This window comes from Molossus molossus, unplaced genomic scaffold (assembly GCF_014108415.1).
Source record: "Molossus molossus isolate mMolMol1 unplaced genomic scaffold, mMolMol1.p scaffold_m16_p_39, whole genome shotgun sequence".
Lineage (NCBI taxonomy): Eukaryota > Metazoa > Chordata > Mammalia > Chiroptera > Molossidae > Molossus > Molossus molossus.
In genome coordinates, this window is record NW_023425376.1 from 638,535 (window position 1) to 658,601 (window position 20,067).

Sequence of the window (20,067 nt, forward strand, 5' to 3'; positions counted from 1 at the left end):
GCTCACCAGAGCAAGACTTACTTTATCAGGGCTCTGGTACCCACTGAGTCCATTCCTTGAGTGTGTCACTTGTGCAGGTGGTTGTGTGGTGGTGCTCTGATGTGGTCTGAAGCTGTCCACTGGATATGTTGGCTCTGAGGCAAGGTCAGCCACTGCCTGTGTTCTACCCGGGGCCACCAGGCATAAGCTACAGAGCGGTCTGCAGATGGCTGCTTCTAGTGCCAGGGCTGGGGCCACTTAATAAGAAGTATAGGGCTCACTGAGACCAAATGCTGATCTTTTTTCGGAGTTTTGTTCTGTTCTTTTATTTGAAGCCTGTTTGTTTGTCTCCTCATTTTGGCTGCCTCCCTCTTTGTTTCTGTGTTATCGTGAAGAGCTGCTACATCTCCTGGGCATGTCAGAGTGACTTATGTAGTAGGTGTCCTGTAGAGCACAGTGGTGCAGCCTCCCCAGCCACCTGAGCAGGGTGCTCCAGGCGCTGCCCTACCCCAGTGTGGGCTGTGTGCACTCTCCTGTTGTGGTTGATCCTTGATTGCTTTTGGCATGTCAGTAGGAGGGATTTAATGCATGCTGATTGACTGTAAGGACTGGCCACAACCATCATAAAGGATGTGCTGGGGAGGGGCCCACCCAACCAGCAGGATTCACTTCAGTCGGGCTCTGGTGCCTGCTGAGTTTGCCCCTTGAGTGTGTCACTCGTGGAGGTTTTGGATTGTGCTTTGGTGTGGTCTGAAGCTGTCCACTGGATGAGCAGACTCTGGGGCTCCTGGGTGGTGCAGAACTCCTGCGTCCTACCTGGCACCAGCTACAAAGTGTTTTCCAGGTAGTTGCCACTTGTACTAGGCTCAGACATGCTCAGGAGAGGCCAAGCTGTGAACTGAGGATACAGCCACTAGTGTCGTGCCTGGGGTCACTTAGCAGGAGGCCTGGGGGACACACTAAGGCCAGATGCTGCATGTTTGGGGTTTGTGATCTTTCGAGAGAATTTAGGAAAGTCTCCAGCATGGGCCTAGTTAGGCCATTTATATGGAAACAACACTGGAAGTGGCTTGGGTGGTCCCTCAGGTTGTGTGGGGCTGGGTCTCAGGGAATCACCAGGGCTGGGTGAGCAGTGTTAGCCAGGGTGATGGAGACTCAGATATGGTGCTCTTCTGCATCTGAAGGGGGTGGTCTCAGCAAAGGAACATATCTCTCTGCCAGCACTTTTGCCTATGAGGAAGTTGCCTCTCAAGCCTTCACCCTGATGCCTGACAATGTGGTTCCTCCCCATATGTTTCCAGAACCTTTCAGGCTGCTGCCCTAGCGCTGGAGCTCAGAGAGTGAGTCCACCATGAGTAAGTTCATGCACAGGCCTTCGAAGCAGGACTCGGGCCTCCAGTAGCCCTTTACCTCCCTCAGCCACAATCCCTGCAGGTTTCACAGAAGTTATGGGGACTTCTTTTCCCAGCTCTGGTACCATGATCTGGGGGCCTGGTTTGGGGCTGTGACCCCTTGCTCCTCTGAGAGAACCTCCACAGCTGAGATAGCACTCCTAATTTTAACTTACCATAGTGGCCTGGGCCAGTCCATTTTGTATGTCAGCCCCTGGTACCAGTCTTGATGTGACCTTTTCTTTATGTCCTTAGGTATTGGACTTCTGTTTAGCCAGTCTTTAGTAGGTCCTCAATGATGATTACTTTGTGATTCAGAGTAATTTTTATGTGGTTGTGGGAGGAGGTAAGGACAGTGTTTTCCTACTCTGCCATTTTGACCAGAAGCTCAAACAGTGTATATTTTTGAGAGATAAAATCCAGCACAGTCCCTGAGTAAATTGTAGATTTTTATCATAAACCCTATAGGCATTATTTTATACTTTTCTTCCCACATCCCTATTTCGCAATAAAAGAAGACTAAAGCATGTATGTTTTATTTATGGGGAAGGTTTTTACAATTTTTTTTTCCAATTCTCACCTGAGGATATTTTTTCATTGATTTGAGCGGTGAGGGGAAAGAAACATCTGTTGGTTACCTCCTACATGCACCCCAACTGGGGGTCCAACTTGCAACCTTTCAATGTACATGATGACCTCTAACCCACTGAGCCACACTAGCCAAGGCCAAAATTTTTATTTTCAATAACATTATTATTTTTTTACTCTTGTAGCTCTCCAGGATATCTTCAATTAGTTAATAGTGGGTGAAAAAATTCTTAAAACAAAATGACTTTAATTCTCTTTCTTAAAATTTGTTTGCAGCACATTCTTTTGTCTTGTTTTAAACCAAGGGAAGGATAGTTGTAGGTGTGCACTTGTGGGAACGTAGATAGGCAGCTTCTGCAGACGGGACCACAGTGAGAGTGTGCTTTTCCCCCAGGTCTCAGCCACCTTCGCAGCCAGTCTGGTCAGCAGCCCGGCCATTGGAGCATACCTCTCAGCCAGCTATGGAGACAGCCTTGTTGTGCTGGTGGCCACGGTGGTGGCTCTTCTAGACATCTGCTTCATCTTACTGGCTGTTCCAGAATCTTCCCCAGAGAAAATGAGACCACTCTCCTGGGGAGCTCACATTTCTTGGAAACAAGCAGACCCTTTTGCGGTAAATAAAAATATGAAAACATTTACTTTTCTAAGAATCTTTCTAAACCATGCAAATAAAAGAACATTTCTGCCTGCTCAAGTAACCCAGCAGTTGTTAATCCACTTTTCTCCAGTAAAAATAGAAAAACATTAATTTCAAAGAAAGGACAAACTGTGTACCAAGGAATATATTAAAAGTTGATATTTCTTAAGTCATGCATATAGTTACTACAACGGAAGGAGAAAACAATGTCTAGTTAATTCCTAAGAAAATGAAATTTGTTTTTTCTTTTCTTTTTGCAAGGTGGTTTTCATTCACTGAAATTAAAAAAGGATAAAAATTTAGTCTGACTAAGGAGCTATCTTCTAACTTGTTGAAATACATCCATTTAGACCAGAGGCTTTAAATCTGTGACTTGTACTTTACAGATTGAGTGGACTCCCTGTTATATATATTGGCATAGGGGACCCCATTAACAACTCAGAAAGTACTTGGAAGAAGAATCTTAGCTCCCCCTCTTGATTTAAATTTGTTCTTGAAGAAAATATGTGCAGGAAAAAAATTAACCAGAGATTTGATACTTGCTTTTTATCCCCCAAGTTTGCCTTTTAGGAAAAATACAGGTAATAAATAAACGAATTCATGAGAAATTCTTTTCAAAACAGCCCCCTTGGGGCATGACCTGGGGACTTTGATCGTTCTGTGTGTGCCTCATCCATCTGTGTCACATGGAGAAAGAAGGAAACAGGTGTACACCCAGGATCCGGTCCCGCCTCCCACCTAATTTTTCAACCACTTTACAAGCAAATTGAGTACTAGCATTTTAAAGAGTAGAGTGAATTTATGTGTAATGAAATGTCTATCCAGTTTATAGCTTTAAAGAAGTTATGTTTGAATGAAAAAGAGAGACATTTTCTTAAAAGATTCTAGAGCAGTGTATTTTCAGGGTGTGTTTATAGGATATTCGGGGTCTGCTTCAGGATGTGAACCAGTACTGTTAATAAAAGATGAGCAAATGTGTCTGCACGCTTACGCTGTAATGTTTGAAACACATACCTTGGAAATTAGGACCTGTAGCCTCCATAGAGAGACAGTGATAGATCTAATGTCAATGTCACTTCCTTTTATAATCCATTCAACTGTTATCCACCTTAATAGATGAAAACAATGAAGCCAATATTGCAGAATATCAGACATTAGTTCCTATTTGCTTTTATATTTTTCTATTACAGTTGTCATACAGTATTATATTAGTTTCAGGTGTATGCCCCAGTGATTAGACATTATAGAAATTCCAAAGTGATCATCCTGGTAAATCTTCTACCCATCTGACACCATACAGTTACTAGAATATTTTTGACTGTTTTCCTTATGATGTTTATTTCCTCTATCTCTTTCTGCTTTTTCCTAGTCACTGAAGAAAGTTGGAAAAGATTCTACCGTGTTACTAATCTGCATCACCGTGTTTCTTTCTTACCTTCCTGAAGCTGGACAGTATTCAAGTTTTTTTCTCTATCTCAGACAGGTGGGTAGTGGGTGCCTAGTAGATTTTGAACATAAGGAAAATGAAAGAGTGGCATCTGTCTAAAGGTATTTTGGGGAAAACAGTGTAGAGGGAGGGAAAATGTGTGAACTTGCTTCAAGTTATAAATGTAGGTGCTAACATAATTAGTAGGCGGGAAACCATAATATAATGATGTCTTAAAATATAGTGAAGACCTGGCCAATTTGGCTCAGCAGTTAGAGCGTCGGCCCATGGACCAGAGAGACCCGGGTTCAGTTCCCACTAAGGGCACGTACCTTGGATGCAGTTTGTTCCCGGCCCTGGTTGGGGTTATGTGGGTGGCAACCAGTCAATGTGTTTCTCTCTCTCTTCCTCCCGCTCTTTCCGAAGTTAAATGCAAAAATGTCCTTGGGTGAGGATAAAAATATATATATATATATATAGAGAGAGAGAGAGAGAGAGAGAGAGAGATGTTTAGTTTACTATGGAAAAGTTTTCTTGAGAATTATACAGAAAGAAAATTAGCAGAGACAGAATTTATCATAATATTTTACATCTTTAATAATATCCATTAAATTTTGCAGAGAGAAGTTGACTTCAGGGGGCCATAGCTCAGTGTTGCTGTGGGCTCCAAGGTGACGTGCAAGCAGTAACCAAAATATATTTTTTCTTCTCTGATTTTTTTAAGTTCTTTTTTTCCAGATGTTGTTCCATGTCTCTGGGATCGCTGAGATCCGAGTTGTTCCATGTGTCTGGGATCTCTGAGATCCGAGATGTTCCATGTGTCTGGGATCGCTGAGATCCGAGATGTTCCATGTGTCTGGGATCGCTGAGATCCGAGTTGTTCCATGTGTCTGGGATCGCTGAGATCCGAGTTGTTCCATGTGTCTGGGATCGCTGAGATCCGAGTTGTTCCATGTGTCTGGGATCGCTGAGATCCGAGATGTTCCATGTCTCTGAGATCCGAGTTGTTCCACATGTCTGGGATCGCTGAGATCCGAGTTGTTCCATGTGTCTGGGATCGCTGAGATCCGAGTTGTTCCATGTGTCTGGGATCGCTGAGATCTGAGTTGTTCCACGTGTCTGGGATCGCTGAGATCCGAGATGTTCCATGTCTCTGGGATCGCTGAGATCCGAGTTGTTCCACGTGTCTGGGATCGCTGAGATCCGAGATGTTCCATGTCTCTGGGATCGCTGAGATCCGAGTTGTTCCACGTGTCTGGGATCGCTGAGATCCGAGATGTTCCATGTGTCTGGGATCGCTGAGATCTGAGTTGTTCCACGTGTCTGGGATCGCTGAGATCCGAGTTGTTCCATGTGTCTGGGATCGCTGAGATCCGAGATGTTTCATGTGTCTGGGATCGCTGAGATCTGAGTTGTTCCACGTGTCTGGGATCGCTGAGATCCGAGATGTTCCATGTCCCTGGGATCGCTGAGATCCGAGTTGTTCCACGTGTCTGGGATCGCTGAGATCCGAGATGTTCCATGTGTCTGGGATCGCTGAGATCCGAGTTGTTCCACGTGTCTGGGATCGCTGAGATACGAGATGTTCCATATCTCTGAGATCTGAGTTGTTCCATGTGTCTGGGATCGCTGAGATCCGAGATTTTCCATGTCTCTGAGATCTGAGTTGTTCCACGTGTCTGGGATCGCTGAGATCCGAGTTGTTCCATGTCTCTGAGATCCAAGTTGCACTGCTGTCCTGCCTCAGTCTGTTACTGCTTTCACTTTCACTGGAGGTCCTAATGGTTTACTCAGCTTTGACAGAGCAGTCCTTCTTAGATACGATCGGCTTTTGGAGATATTTTTAAGTGAAATTTGTTCGATTTACCATTCTCATAGTTTTCCTGAGATTGTGACACTAATATTTTACATGGTAGCATATAAGTAAAACTTTTTTCAAACAGTTCTATTTTGTTTTGCTTATTTTTGGTGGGTGTATGCTAGAGATTTAGAGGGAAGAGTGGTGGTAATTAAATTAAATATGCATTTAATGTAGGAAAAATGGGAAAGCCCAAAGAAGGTGAAAAATCATATCTCATCCCTTCATACATATAGTAAACAACTGAGAATAATTTCCTTTTCTCTCCTTTTTTCCTATACATATGCTTATGTTGCCACCACCACCACCAATAATTACAACAGATCAGAGTCATTCTGTTATTTTGTATTTTTGCTTACTTTAAAGATTTAACACACACACACATTTTAATTAAAATTGCATTTAATACTTGTAAATCATATAAGGAACTATGTCCAATATACATGTAGAACTCAGAACTTTGATCAGCTGCCTCCCATACACACCTGACCAGGGATTCAACTTGTGACTTTTTGGTGTCTGGGATGACACTCCATCTGACTGAGCCACTCAGCCAGGGCTATATGTAAAACTCTTATAACTCAATAATGAAGAGACAAATAATTCAACTGAAAAAATAGGCAAAGGATTGTATATATATTTTTTTATCCTCACCTGAAGACATTTTTCCATTTTTTGTACAGATAGAGTGGGAGGGAGTGAGAGGAAGAGAGAGAGAGAGAGAGAAACATCGACGTGAAAGGGACACATGGAGTGGCTGCCACCCGTACCACCAACCAGGGCCGGGGAGAAATGCAACCGAGGTATGTACCCTTAGCAGGAACCGAACCTGAATCTCTCTGGACTGCAGGCCGACGCTATAACCAGTCAGGGCAAAGGATTATATTTTCATGTTGTTTTTTGTTTGTTTTTTAATAATCCTCACCTGAGCCCTGGCCAGTTTGGCTCAGCGGTTAGAGCGTCGGCCTGTGGTCCAGAGAGACCCAGGTTCGGTTCCCGCTAAGGGCCCATACCTCGGTTGCATTTGTCCCCGGCCCTGGTTGGTCGTGCGGGTGGCAGCCACTCCATGTGTCCCTTTCACGTGGATGTTTCTCTCTCTCTCCCACTCTACCTGAAAAAAAAAATGGAAAAATGTCCTCAGGGCTGGGGATGAATCGCAACTGAGGTATGTGCCCTTGGCCAGAATTGAACCCACAACTCTTTGGTCCGCAGGCCGAAGCGCTAACTGTTGAGCCAAACCAGCCAGAGTGGTTTCTAATTGTTTTTTAATTGCATTTGATTAGCAACTAAGAAAATATTGTTAATGTCAGCAACACTGATTTGGGACACAGGGTCTAGCCCTAGTTCTTTTTCAGCTAGTTGTGTGACTCAAGAGAAACAGTCATTTATGAAATGAGAAGCATGTATAATGTACACAATGATTGCTTTTTCTTTTTGTCTCATGCATTCTGTTTTGTCTGTTTATATTTGCTTCTTTGCTTTTCCAGTAATTTTGTTAAACTATGAAGGAACGAATTTTGTTCCTCCCATTAGCTCATTCACTGCACATTTCTTTGCCTACCCTGGAGGTTTCCACTTGCCTCTAGTGAAATAGCGCTGTTGACATTCCCTACTTTACTGAAGGACCTTTGACTCCATTACTCATCCTGAATTATGCAGGGGTTAGCAGAAGTAGGTTTACAATTGTGCAAACAAATAGTACAATAATTAATAATACAAGAATCAGCTATTCTGTGTACTCAACCACTGTAAACCTAGTGTTTGCCCCTCCCTGTGTAATTATTTTATAGAATCAATGTTCTTTTAGATTCATTTACACCTTTATCATTTCTATAGCTCTTCATTATCAGAAGTCATTGAGACTGTTTTCATTTTATCTGAAGAACATCTTTTTTAAAAATTTCCTTTGAGTCCTTTTCTTTCTTCATTTATTGTTGCCAGTATTACAGATGCCCTCCACTTCCCCAGCACAGGCCTTCCCTTCAGTACTGCTTGTGTCCGTGGGTTACGCATGGATGTTTTTTGGCTTAACTGTTCCCGTCCCCGCCACTCCCCTTCCCTCTGAGATCTGTCAGTCTGTTCTGTGTATCCATGCCTCTGGACCTGTTTAGTTCGTCAGTTTATTTTGTTCATTAGAACATCTTTTCTTTAATGGAGATCTGCCCTTTGTCAACGTAAGAAACATTCACACCTATAGAGAATTTTTGTGAGTTATTTTAGCCAAACTATTGACAGCTGCTGGGAAGCAAAGTCTCAATGGACTGAGGTAGTGCTCCAGAGAAAGTCAGTTTAGCACCTTATTTTATACATTATGATCAAAAGAGCTGACATAAGTGGGTTACATGAAATCCATTGGTGATAGATTAGGGAGGTGGGAGAAAGCAAAGTGGGGAAACCTCTAGGATTGGATAAAAAGTAAAATGATAGACATGTACATCTGTTACATAGGTGGATACAGGATAGTTAATAGTCAGTAACTCAGTAACAGTGAGGGGTCCGGAAAAAGGAAGATTACTTTGCCATTCCAAAGATGTTATTGTAGATGCAAAAAGACAGACAGCCTTGGTTAAGGTAAAGACTGACCTTTGTCAGGGACTATGTCAGCCCAGGACATGGCTACTTGCCATAACCTGCTTTTAGTTAAAAAGTTTTCATCTCAAACTATCCTTTGTGGTTACTTTAGGTCTCTGAATTTGCAAGGCTGCCACACAGGCCTTCCCTGAGCTAGTTAAGTTAGCATGTGGCCCTTTCCTCCACACATTGATAAAATCAGTCTGCTTCCTGTCATCCTTCCCTCCTGCCCACCCCACTTTTTCTTGTCTGAAAATGCTTTATTGCTCTTGCATTCTAGCCCTTGACCTTTTTATCTCCAGGTGTTTTCTGTTTGTTTGTTTGTTTAAACTAAAAAAAAAGTTTGCCCATTTTTTATTGCTCACCCCAGCCAACTCTGGCAGCCACCAATAAGTTCTCTGTATTTATGAGCTTTTATTTAAATTTTAAATTTTTTTTAAATTTCAGATTCCACATGTAAGTGGAATCATGTGCTATTTGCCTCTGTGTGACTGACTTATTTCACTTAACATAATGCCCTGGAGATCCATCCATGTTTTTGCAGATGGCAAGACTTGATTCTGTTTTACTGATGAATATTTAATATTTCTGTGTGTATGTATGTATATATCACATCTTTGTCCATTCATCCATCAATAGACACTCCTTTATGGATGAATGATATTCCATTTTATATATACCACATTTTTTTATCCATTTGTCTATTAGTAGACACTTAGATTGTTCATTATCTTGGCTATAGTAAATAACACTGCAACGAATATAGGGGTACATATATTGTTTCAAATTAGTTTTTTTTTGTTTTTGTTTTTCAAATAAATGCCCAGAAGTGGAATTTCTGTATCATACGGTAGTTCTATTTTTAGTTGTTTTGTTGGAGACATGGGAAGGCACCAGGTGTTAGATTGGTGGGGTCAGACTGGATCTGATTTCAGCAACCTCGGTACTTGAGTTCTGGCAAGGAAAGAATTCAGAGCCAAGACTTAAAAAGAATCTTTATTTGGAAAATCACAGAGATAGGAGAAGTAATTCATAGAAGAAATGGGCTTAAGAAATAAGGTATAGAGGTAAAGGAAGGGCCCTTGGAGCTCAGGTGTGAGGAAGGTAAAGGTGACGTGCATGGGGGGAGAGGAGGGAAAAGGCTTGGCAGGCTCCCAGGGAAGAGCTGGCTGGGTCCTGTCCTAAGGGTTTTAAGGGTGGAGATTGTAGGGGAGGTTCCAGGGGAAGATCTCAATACAATATTCATCAGCTCTCCAGATGTGTCCTTTTAGGGTCTGGGTCTCCACTGATTGATTGGTCAGTGCCAGGGCAGGGGGTCATTAGTCATTGCAGCTGGTCCTGAGGTCAGCCTTGGTGTCGTTTGTCTGGTTTTGCTGCTTTTCTGGGCCTGGAGTTGAAACACAACTGAGGCCAAGATGTCATCTCTATGGGGAAAGGTCATGGGGTCCAAACACATGACCAGTGAAATGCTAGGGAAGGAAAGGTCACCCTGGGGGTGACGTCCCACCCTACAATTGTCGTTTGCTACGTATCTGGCGTTTTTTCACCCAGGTGACCTTCTATACCTAGCCCATCTCCTTACTCTACTCATGTCTGTCTGACTACCACAGTTTGAGGAACCTCCATACTGTTTTCTATAGTGGTTGTACCAATTTATATTCCTATCAACAATGCATGAGGGTTCCCTTTTTGCCACATCCCCACCAACACTTGTAATTTCTTGTCTTTTTGATAATAGCCATTTTAACTGGTGTGAGGTCATGTCATTGCATTTTTTACTTGCATTTCTTTGATGATTAGTGATTTCAGCATCTTCACAAGTACCTGTTGTCCATCTCTATGTCTTTGGAAAAATATCTGTTCAGTTTTATGCACATTTTTAATTGGATTGCTTGTTTTTTGCTACTGAGTTTCATAAATTATATGTATACATATTAGTCTCTTATCAGATATATGATAGGCAGTTATTTCTTTCCATTCAATAGGTTGCTTTTCATTTTGTTGATGATTTCCTTTTTAGTTTGATATCATACCACTTGTTTATTTTTGCTTTTGATTTTAGTGTTCGATTCACAAAATCATCACCAAGACCTATGTCAGAAAGCTTACTGCCTTTGTTTTTTTCTAGGGGTTTTATGGTTTCAGGTCCTATGTTTAAGTCCTTAATCCATTTTTAGTTAATTTTGGGGTATGGTTGAGAAGGTGGTCTAGTTTCATTCTTCTGCATGGCTGTCCAATTTTTCCAACACTATTTATTGAAGAGACTGTCTTTTTTTTTTTTTATCCTCACCCGAGGACATTTTTCCATTTTTTGTTCAGATAGAGCAGGAGGGAGAGAGAGGAAGAGAGAGAGAGAGAGAGAAACATCGATGTGAAGGGACACATCGAGTGGCTGCCACCCACACGACCAACCAGGGCCGGGGACAAACTGCAACCGAGGTACATGCCCTTAGCGGGAACCGAACCCGGGTCTCTCTGTACCGCAGGCCGATGCTCTAACCGCTGAGCACAACCGGCCAGGGCTGAAGAGACTGTCTTTTCCCCATTGTATATAGTCTTGGCTCCTTTATCATAAATTAATTGGCCATATATGCATGGGTTTATTTCTGGGCTCTCTAATTGGTTCCATTATTCTGTGTGTCTGTTTTTATACCCGTATTACTTTGTTTTTTTGTGTGTTTTTGTGTGTGTTTTTTTCCAGATCTTTATTGTTGGATGTAAAATGTATTACATATGTTCCACATTTTTCCCCCATTGACCCCCTCCTCCTCACTCCCGCCCACCTCCCACCTTTTCCCACACTATTGTCTGTGTCCATTGGTTATGCATATAAGTTCTTTGGTTTATTTCTTCCCACCCCCCAACCCCTTTCCCTTTGAGGTTTGTCAGTCTAGCAATGAATTTGTGCTTCTTAATCCCTTCACCTTTTTCACCCATTCCCCCAATCCCCTTCCCATCTGGCAACCAACAAAATGTTCTCTGTATCTATGAGAATGTTTCTGTTCTGCCTGTTCATTTTGTTTGTAGATTCCGTTGTTGATAGATATGTATTCATTGCCATTTTGTTTGTTCATACATTTTATCTTTTTCTTCAAAAAGACCCTTCATCATTTCATATAATAACAGTTTGGTAGTGATGAACTCCTTTAACTTTTTCTTGTCTGGGAAAGTTTTTATATGTCCATCGATTCTAAATGACAGCTTTGCAGGATAGAGTAATTTTGGTTGTAGGTCATCACTCTGAATATTTCTTGGCACTCCCTTCTGGCCTGCAAAGTTTCTTTTGAGAAATCAGCTGACAGCCTAATGGGAACTCCCTTGTAGGTAACTAGCTGCCTTTCTCTTGCTGCTTTTAAGATTCTCTCTTTGTCCTGAACCTTTTGCATTTTGATGATGATGTGTCTTGGTGTGTGCCTCTTGGGGTTCATCTTGTTTGGAACTCTCTGTGCTTCCTGGACTTGTATGTCTGTTTCCTTCACCAAGTTAGGAAAGTTTTCTGCCAATATTGTTTCAAACAGGTTTTCAATTTCTTGTTCTCGCTCTTCTCCTTCTGGCACCCCCAAGATGCGAATGTTGGCACGCTTGAAGTTGTCCCAGAGGCTCCTTACACTATCCTCATTTTTTTGGATTCTTTTCTCTTTTTGCTGTTCTGATTGGGGATTTTTTGCTTCCTTATATTCCAAATTGATGGTTTGCTCCTTGGATTTACATACTCTATTATTGAAGCTGTGTAAATTATTCTTTATTTCAGTTAATGCCTCCTTCAATTCTAACTGTGTATCCATGATTTCTAACTGGTCCTTTTTTATGCTCTTGAGGCCCTCCCTAAGTTCACTGAGGTTTTCACTAAGTTCATTGAGCATCCTTATAAGCAGTATTTTGAACTCAGTATCTGTTAGGTTGCTTATCTCCATTTCGTTTAGTTCTTTTATTGGGGTTTTGTTCTGTTCTTTCATTTGGGACCTGCTTCTTTGTCTCCTCATTTTGGCTGCCTCCCTGTGTTTGTTTCTGTGTATTACTTAACAAGAGGTATGGGGCTCGCTGAGACCTGATGGTGCTCGTTTGAAAGAATTTAGGAAAAACCTGAAGCAGGATCTGAGACCGGCCAATCCTATGGTTAAGCAAGTGGCAACAGCTTGGGTGGGCTTGAAAGTTGTGTGGGGCGGGGCGGGGCCTCAGGGAGTCAGCAGGGCGGGGCTACCAGTGTGAGCCAGGTTGCTGGAGTCCCAGATATGGAGACTGTCTGCCGCCCCGGGAAGGGCTCACCAAAGGAACAAAGGCCTCTTACAGCACGTTTGTCCCCAAGAAAGCCCCCTCTCCAGCCCTCGCTCCAGTGCCAAACAGCTCAGTTCTTCCCTGTATGTCTCTGGCGCCCGTGGAGCTGCCTCCCCTCCCAGCTTAGAGGGAGAGAGTCCAGTAAGTCCGTGTGCGGGCCCTTTAAAGAGCTGCCTGGGGCTCCAGCCACCTCAGCCTCCCTGAGCCTCAGTTCCTGCTGGTTTTTCCAGCCATAATTTATGGGGACTTCTCTTCCTGGCACTGGAACCCTGAGCGGGGCATCTGGTGTGGGACGGGGACCCCTCAGTCCTCAGGAAGGACCTTCCCAGCCGCGGGAGCCTCCTGATTTTTATCCGCCACACTTGGGTGTGGGACCAGCCCGACACACCGCCGCCTCCACCGCAGCCGCCGCCCCTCCTACCAGTCTGGATGTGGCTGCTGCTTTAATTCCATAGTTGTAGGACTTCCATTCAGCTTGATTTGCGGCGGTTTTGAATGATGGTTGTTCTGTAGTTTAGTTGTAACTTTGATGTGGTTGTGGGAGGACGCGATACCGCGGTTACCTACGCTGCCATCTTGACCGGAAGCCTACTTTGTTTTAATTACTCTAACTTTGTAATATAATTTGAAAATTAGGGAGTATGGTGCTTCCAGCTTTGTTCTTCTTTCTCAAGGTTGCTTTGTCTATTCAGGTTCTTTTGTGATTCCTTACAGATTTTAGGATTGTTTCTTCTGTTTCTGGGAAAATATAACTGGAATTTTTATAGGGATGTATTGATTTTTATATATTTCTTTGAGTAGAGAATGGGAATTTTAACATATTTATTATTTCAATCCATAAGCATGGAATATCTTTTGTGTTTGTTTGTATCATTTTTAATTTTGTTCATTAATATCTTATAATTTTAAATATACATGTCTTTCTCTTCCTTGGTTCAGTTTCTTATGTAATTTATTTTTTTTTGATGTACTTGAAAATGGAATTAATTTATCTTTCTGATAATTCATTATTAGTGCAAAGAAATGCAACTGATTTTTTTCCCCTTAGGTATTTGATTTTATTTACTTTTTTATTAAATCTATTAGAGGAACATTGGTTAATAACGTCATATAAATTTCAGATGTACAACTTTATTGTGCTCACCACCCAAAGCCTAGTCTCCTTTTATCACCATGTATTTGACCCCCTTTACCCTCTTTCTTGTCCCCAATCTATATTCCCCTCTGGTAACCACCATTCTGTTGTCTATATCAGTGAGATGTTTTCTTTTTTTATTATTTTTGTTTGTCCATCTGTTGCTTTTTGTCTTATATCCCACATATGAGTGACATCATACAATTCTTATCCTTTTATGTCTGACTTATTTCACTTACACATAGTACTCTCAAGATCCATTCATACTGTCCCAAATGACAATATTTTATCTTTTTTATGGCTGAGTAGTATTCCATTTTTTCATATGTACCACATCTTTTTTATTCAGTCATTTGTCAAAGAACACTTAGTTTGTTCCATTCTTGGCTATTGTGAATAATGCTGCAATGAATATGGGGTTCATACATTTTTATGAATAAGTGTTTTTAAATTTTTCAGGTAGATACTGCTGGGGTGTAGTTCTATTTTTAATTTTTTGAGGAACCATCACACTGCAACAATTTACATTCCCACTAATAGTACACAAGTCTTCTGTTTTGGGGGGTTTTTTTGTTTGTTTTTTTTTCCTCTTGAGGACATTTTTGCATTCATCTTCAGATAGAGCGGGAGGGAGAGAGAGAGAGAAGCATCGATGTGAGAGGGACACATCGAGTGGTTGCCACCCACACAACCCCAACCAGAGCTGGGGACAAACTGCAAGCGAGATACGTGCCCTTAACCGGAACCGAACCCAGGACTCTCCGGTCCGTGGGCCAACATTCTAATCTCTGAGCCAGACCGGCCAGGGCCTGTTTTGGTTTTTTATCATCCTCCCTATGCTTGTTAATTTCCTTTTTTTTTTTTTTTTTTTTAATTTTCACCCAAGGATATGCTTATTGATTTGGGGGGGGGGGGTGTGAGAGAGAGAAAGAGAGCATCAATTGGTTACCTTTCATACATTCCCCAACTGGGAATTGATCCTGCAACCTAGATATCGAACCCGTAACCTAGGTATGTGCCCTGACCAGGAATCAAACCCACAACCTTTTGGTGTATGGGATGACACTCCAGTCACTGACCCACACCTGCCAAGGCATAATTCTTTCCTTTTTGATAATAGCCATTCTGACAGTATTGAGGTGGTATCTCGTTGTGGTTTTGTTACTCATTTTTCTTGTAATTGATCATTTTTTCACGTACCTGTTAGCTATCTGTGTTTTCCGTGGAAAGGTGTCTATTCATATCCTCCTCTCATTTTTTAATTGCATTGTTTTTTTATGTTTTTGAGTTGTATTTATGAGTTCTTTATATATTTTTAGATACTAGCACCTCATTAAAGGTATCATTTGCAAATATCTGCTTTCATTCGGTTGCTTGCCTTTTTGTTTTGTTGATGGTTTCTTTTGCAGTACAGAAGCTTTTTAGTTTGAAATGGTCCCATTCATTTATTCTTTTGGTGTGTTTTTTTAGCTTCCCTTGCCTTTAGGGTCAGGTTCACAAAAATCCATCTGAGATCAAAGGTCCATAAGTTTAGTGCCTGTGTTTGTTTTCTATCACACGTTTAATTATTTCAAGTCTTATATTCAAGTCTTGAATCCCATTTTGAGTTAACTTTTGTGTATGATGGCAGATAGCAATCTAGTTTCATTCTATTGCATGTGGTGTTCCAATTTTCCCAACACCTTTTATTGAAGAGACTGACTCTCCTTTCTCCATTGTATATTTTTGGCTCCTTTGTTAAAAAGTAGTTGCCAATATAGGTATGAGTGTACTTCTAGGCTTTCAGTTCTGTCCATTAGTCTGTGTGTGTGTTTTTCTGCAGTGTTATAATTTGAAGTCAGGGAGCGTGGTACCTTGGGCTTTTTCCTCAGGATTACTTTGGCTATCCCAGGTCTTTTATGGTTCCATACAAATTTGAGGATTTTTTTTGTTGTTGTTCTATTTCTGTGAAAAGATGCCATTGGAACTTTGATAAAAATGGCATTAAATCTGTATATTGCTTCAGGTTATAGGGCCATTTTAACAATGTTAATTCTTCCAATCCACAAGCACAGAATATCTTTCCATTTATTTTGTCTTCAATTTCCTTCAATAATGTCTTGTAGTTTTCAGAGTACACAGTACAATTTTCACCTCCTTTGTTAAGACTGTTCCTAGGTATTATATTCTTTTGTTGTGGTTATAAATGGGATTATTTTCTTCATCTCTTTCTGTTACTTTGTTGTTAGTATATAACAGATTTTTAGTAGGCAACAGATTTTTGTATATTGGTTTTGTATTCTGCAACTTTACTGAATTTGTGTATGTGTTCTAACAGTTTTTTTAATGGAGTCTTGAGTGTTTTCTAAATATGCTATCATGCCTTCTACAGATAGTGACAGTTTTACTTCTTCATTTTTTATGTGGATGCATTTTATGTCTTTTTCTTGTCTCTTTGCTGCTGCTAAGTCTTCCAATACTATATTGAATACAAGTGGCAAAAGTGAACATCCTTGACTTGTTCCTGGAAAAGGTGTGTGTGTGTGTGTGTGTGTGGTCTTGTTACACAGTGTCTTTATTATGTTGGGGTACTTTTCCTCTATACCCGCTTTATTGTGTTTTCATCATAAATGGATGTTGAGTTTTGTCCAGATGCTTTGCATCTATTGAGATGATCATATGATTTTTATCCTTCATTTTATTAATGTGATATGTCATATTGACTGATTTGCAGATGTTGACCTATCCTTGCCTCTCTGATATAAATCTTGTTTGATCATAGTGTATGGTGTTTTTTTCAATGTACCATTGAATTCAGTTTGCTGCTACTTTTGTGAACATTTCTGCATCTGTGTTCTTCACAAATATTAGCCTGTAATTTTCTTTTTTTGTGGCGTTGTGTCTGGTTTTGGTATCAGGATAATGCTGGTCCTGTAAAATGTATTTGGAAGAGTTCTTCACTGTACTGTTTTTTCAAAGAGAGTTTAAAGATTGGTATTAATTCCTCTTTCAATGTTTGATTGAATTCACCATTGGTCCCATCTGGTCCTAGACTTGTTTATTGGGAGATTTTTTTATTACTGGTTGAAACTCCTTGCTAGTAATCAGTCTGTTTAGATTTTTTATTTCATTGTTATTCTGTTTTGGTATAAAGTCCTTTTCTGAATCCCATAGAATTTTAATAGAGGGGGAAATAATTTAACTTTTTAACTAATAGTTTTAGGCATTTCAGAGCTGTTAAGGTTAAGAGGCTTAGAAATTATTGGCTATTGATTGGAATCACCATGGAAGCTTTCTGAAGCATACCCGTGTCTAGTCCAGAGGCTCTGACTCAGCTGGTCTCCAGTGGGCTGCAGTGTCTCCTTGTTCCCCACCCTCTCCTTCCCTCCCTCCTTCCTTCTCTATGTCCCACCTGAATTCAATTTGCACCCAAATTTGAGAGCCATGGAATTTGCCAGTGAGTCAGTTCCGGATTATATATCAAAGGTCAAGTTATTTTCTTTACATTTTCTCTAATGTTTGATGACACATTTATTTTTTGGTAGGTTGGGGATGGGAAGGAATATGAAATAATAGATAGGCCTGTAATCGAAAGCAATCTTTAAAGTATTTGTCAAATTAAGTTATGTGCATGCTTGTATTGTTTTGTGTTTTGATTTTGAAATCAGATGTAGATATAAATTACTGGTTAAATAGGTTCAACTTTCAGCACTGCCTTAATTTGCCATTTTCAAGGTTTTATGAACTTTTCCCAGCTGTTTTGTCCTATAGCTTTACTAGAACATAACATTTCTTATTTTTATAATATCTATATTAACAATAGTGCCCCCCCCCCCCCCTTCCACAGGTCATAGGTTTTGGATCTGTTAAAATTGCAGCATTCATAGCTGTGGTAGGAATTCTATCTATTGTGGCTCAGGTGAGTGTCATTTTACTCATCTCTCTTTTTAACATTTTTATTCTGAAATAACTGTAGGTTCACAGGAAGCTGCGAAGAAGTGTTCTCAAATATCTACTCACCCTACTTGAGTCTCCTTCTTCCCTATGGCAACATCTTGTGCATTTATGGTACCATAGCAAGCCCAATAAACTGACATGTGTATGGTCTTCAGAACCATTCCATTTACAATAGAATGTTCAGATTGGGATTTAGGGGGAATTTAATACCTCCTTTCAGTACTTTTTAGAATATTTGTTGTTACCTCTACTGGGTCTATCAGCAAATAAAAATTTGCTTTCCTAGCCATCAACTATAATTTAACTAACTCCTGATATCAAAAAATTTACTTAACCAGGAAAATGTTACGATATTATTTTAATGTTGAAAAGTAAGTAGAAGTGAACAGTAGAAATGAAAATCAACTGTTCCAACCTCTGCTGTCCCCAGGACTGAAGAAATGTGGCAAATCAGTGTATTAGAATACGTGTAATGAGTAAAGAGCTTCAAGCATTTCATCATCTGTTAAAAATACAGGATCACAAAAGACAGGGTGCACTTTAAATTAATTCACGGACATGCATCCACTGTCATATGGGACTTCTAGAGGCTGTTTCCCTAAAACAACTACTTACTGCTGTACAGCATGCTAGGCCAAGTGCAGTGCTCTGCTGTGACAGCTCGGGAGAGCTGAGAAAACTGCAGGGCTGTCGGCCCAGATGTTGGAACTGACAAGGGGCACAGGAATGCATCAAGGCCAAGCAAGTTGTATCATAAATGTGAATATGTTACACTTTCTTTTTTATCCTCACCCGAAGACATTTTTTCATTTTTTGTTCAGATAGTGTGGGAGGGAGAGAAAGGAAGAGAGAGAGAGAGAGAGAGACATCAACGTGAAAGGGACACATCAAGTGGTTGCCACCCGCACGACCAACCAGGGCCGGGGACAAACTGCAACTGAAATACGCGCCCTTAGCAGGAACTGAACCCGGGTCTCTCTGGACTGCAGGCCGGCGCTCTAACCGCTGAGCCAAACTGGCCAGGACTAAATATGTTACACTTTTAAGTTGCTCATGACTTGGTTTTTTATGTTAACTCTAGTTAGTCTGTTAACCCCGGACTCACCTTTTATTCTGTGCCTTTTCAGACTATCTCAACTAGTTCTTAGAGTATATATTTGTTAAAATCAAATTTACATCAGTCTAATTTTGTGAAACTGCTCACCTCCAGCAAAGTCCCACATACTCTGCAGATACTCAGTGGGATTTGCTGATCACTGGTTGTGAAGTAATTGTGTTTCTCAGAAGAGACTGAGTCCATGTGCCTCTCAACCATGACAGCTAATAAATGGCTGTGATAACTTTTCTGGGGGAGGAGATCGTAGGCCCTGAGCCCTAGGTCAGTTCAAGAGCTGCTGAAGCTCCATCCCTTTAGAGCTACATCAGTGCCACATGGTCTCCAGGGTCTCAGCTCAGGCAGCCCCTGGCTCTCATTACTGGGCTTCTCACAGAGCTTGTATCAAATCTGTGTGTTTCTCAGGATTTTCTCCTTTGCTTTGCAGACAGTCTTTCTTACCATCTTGATGAGATCATTAGGGAATAAGAACACCGTCCTCCTTGGCTTGGGTTTCCAGATGTTCCAGTTAGCCTGGTATGGTTTTGGATCTCAGGCCTGGTAAGCCTTTCTCATAAATTCTCACGAACTAGCAGAAAGATGAATCTTTTAGAGGAGCTTGAGTTGACTGACTGTGATGTGAAAGAAGCAGGGTTATTTTACTGGTGAGGTGTATTCAACATTCCAACAACTCTTTAAACTTCACTTGGGGAAGGCTGGAGCTAGGTAAAGATGGTCTTCACCTCCATGGCTTTCAGTGGGTTGTTATTAATTAAATATGTGTGCTTCTTCCTCCAGCACCTCCAAAAACTTTATGTCTACCTTTTAAATACATTTGTCAGTTTTTAGGGACATCACATATACTAAAAGGCAAGAAAAATGATAGCAGAGTTCCTTGCTGTGATTAGTTGAGTGACCTTGGGCAGTGACATGACCTTTGTGACAGCATTTGAGTTAGATTGACTCTACAATCCCCTCCAGCAGCATGTGTATCCTGAGGTAGTTATTATTGCTAACATGTTATGCTCCCATACACTGGAATGTCAGAATGAGCCCTGGAATCAGAAGAAATAAAAGAATCCCGAGTGCTATTTTGTTGTGTTGAGTTTCCCCATGTGCCTGGTTGCCAAATACCAGAGTTCATATCTCTTTCAAATATTAGAGTTAGTCTTCACTTT

At 41.0% G+C, this 20,067-nt stretch overlaps 1 protein-coding gene across 8 annotated transcripts in view; it reads left to right on the forward strand.

The window, feature by feature from the left end:
• MFSD14B (major facilitator superfamily domain containing 14B) overlaps positions 1 to 20,067 on the forward strand; it is an 81,769-nt gene that overhangs the window by 53,374 nt on the left and 8,328 nt on the right. For 7 of the 8 annotated variants that reach the window (XM_036281559.1, XM_036281560.1, XM_036281555.1 and 4 more), the window contains 4 exons: positions 2,353 to 2,571; positions 3,965 to 4,078; positions 17,687 to 17,758; positions 19,338 to 19,450. In XM_036281559.1, the coding sequence (XP_036137452.1) occupies positions 2,353 to 2,571; positions 3,965 to 4,078; positions 17,687 to 17,758; positions 19,338 to 19,450 (518 nt within the window). The remainder of the gene's footprint in view (positions 1 to 2,352; positions 2,572 to 3,964; positions 4,079 to 17,686; positions 17,759 to 19,337; positions 19,451 to 20,067) is intronic. The other variant, XM_036281557.1, reaches the window with a different exon arrangement.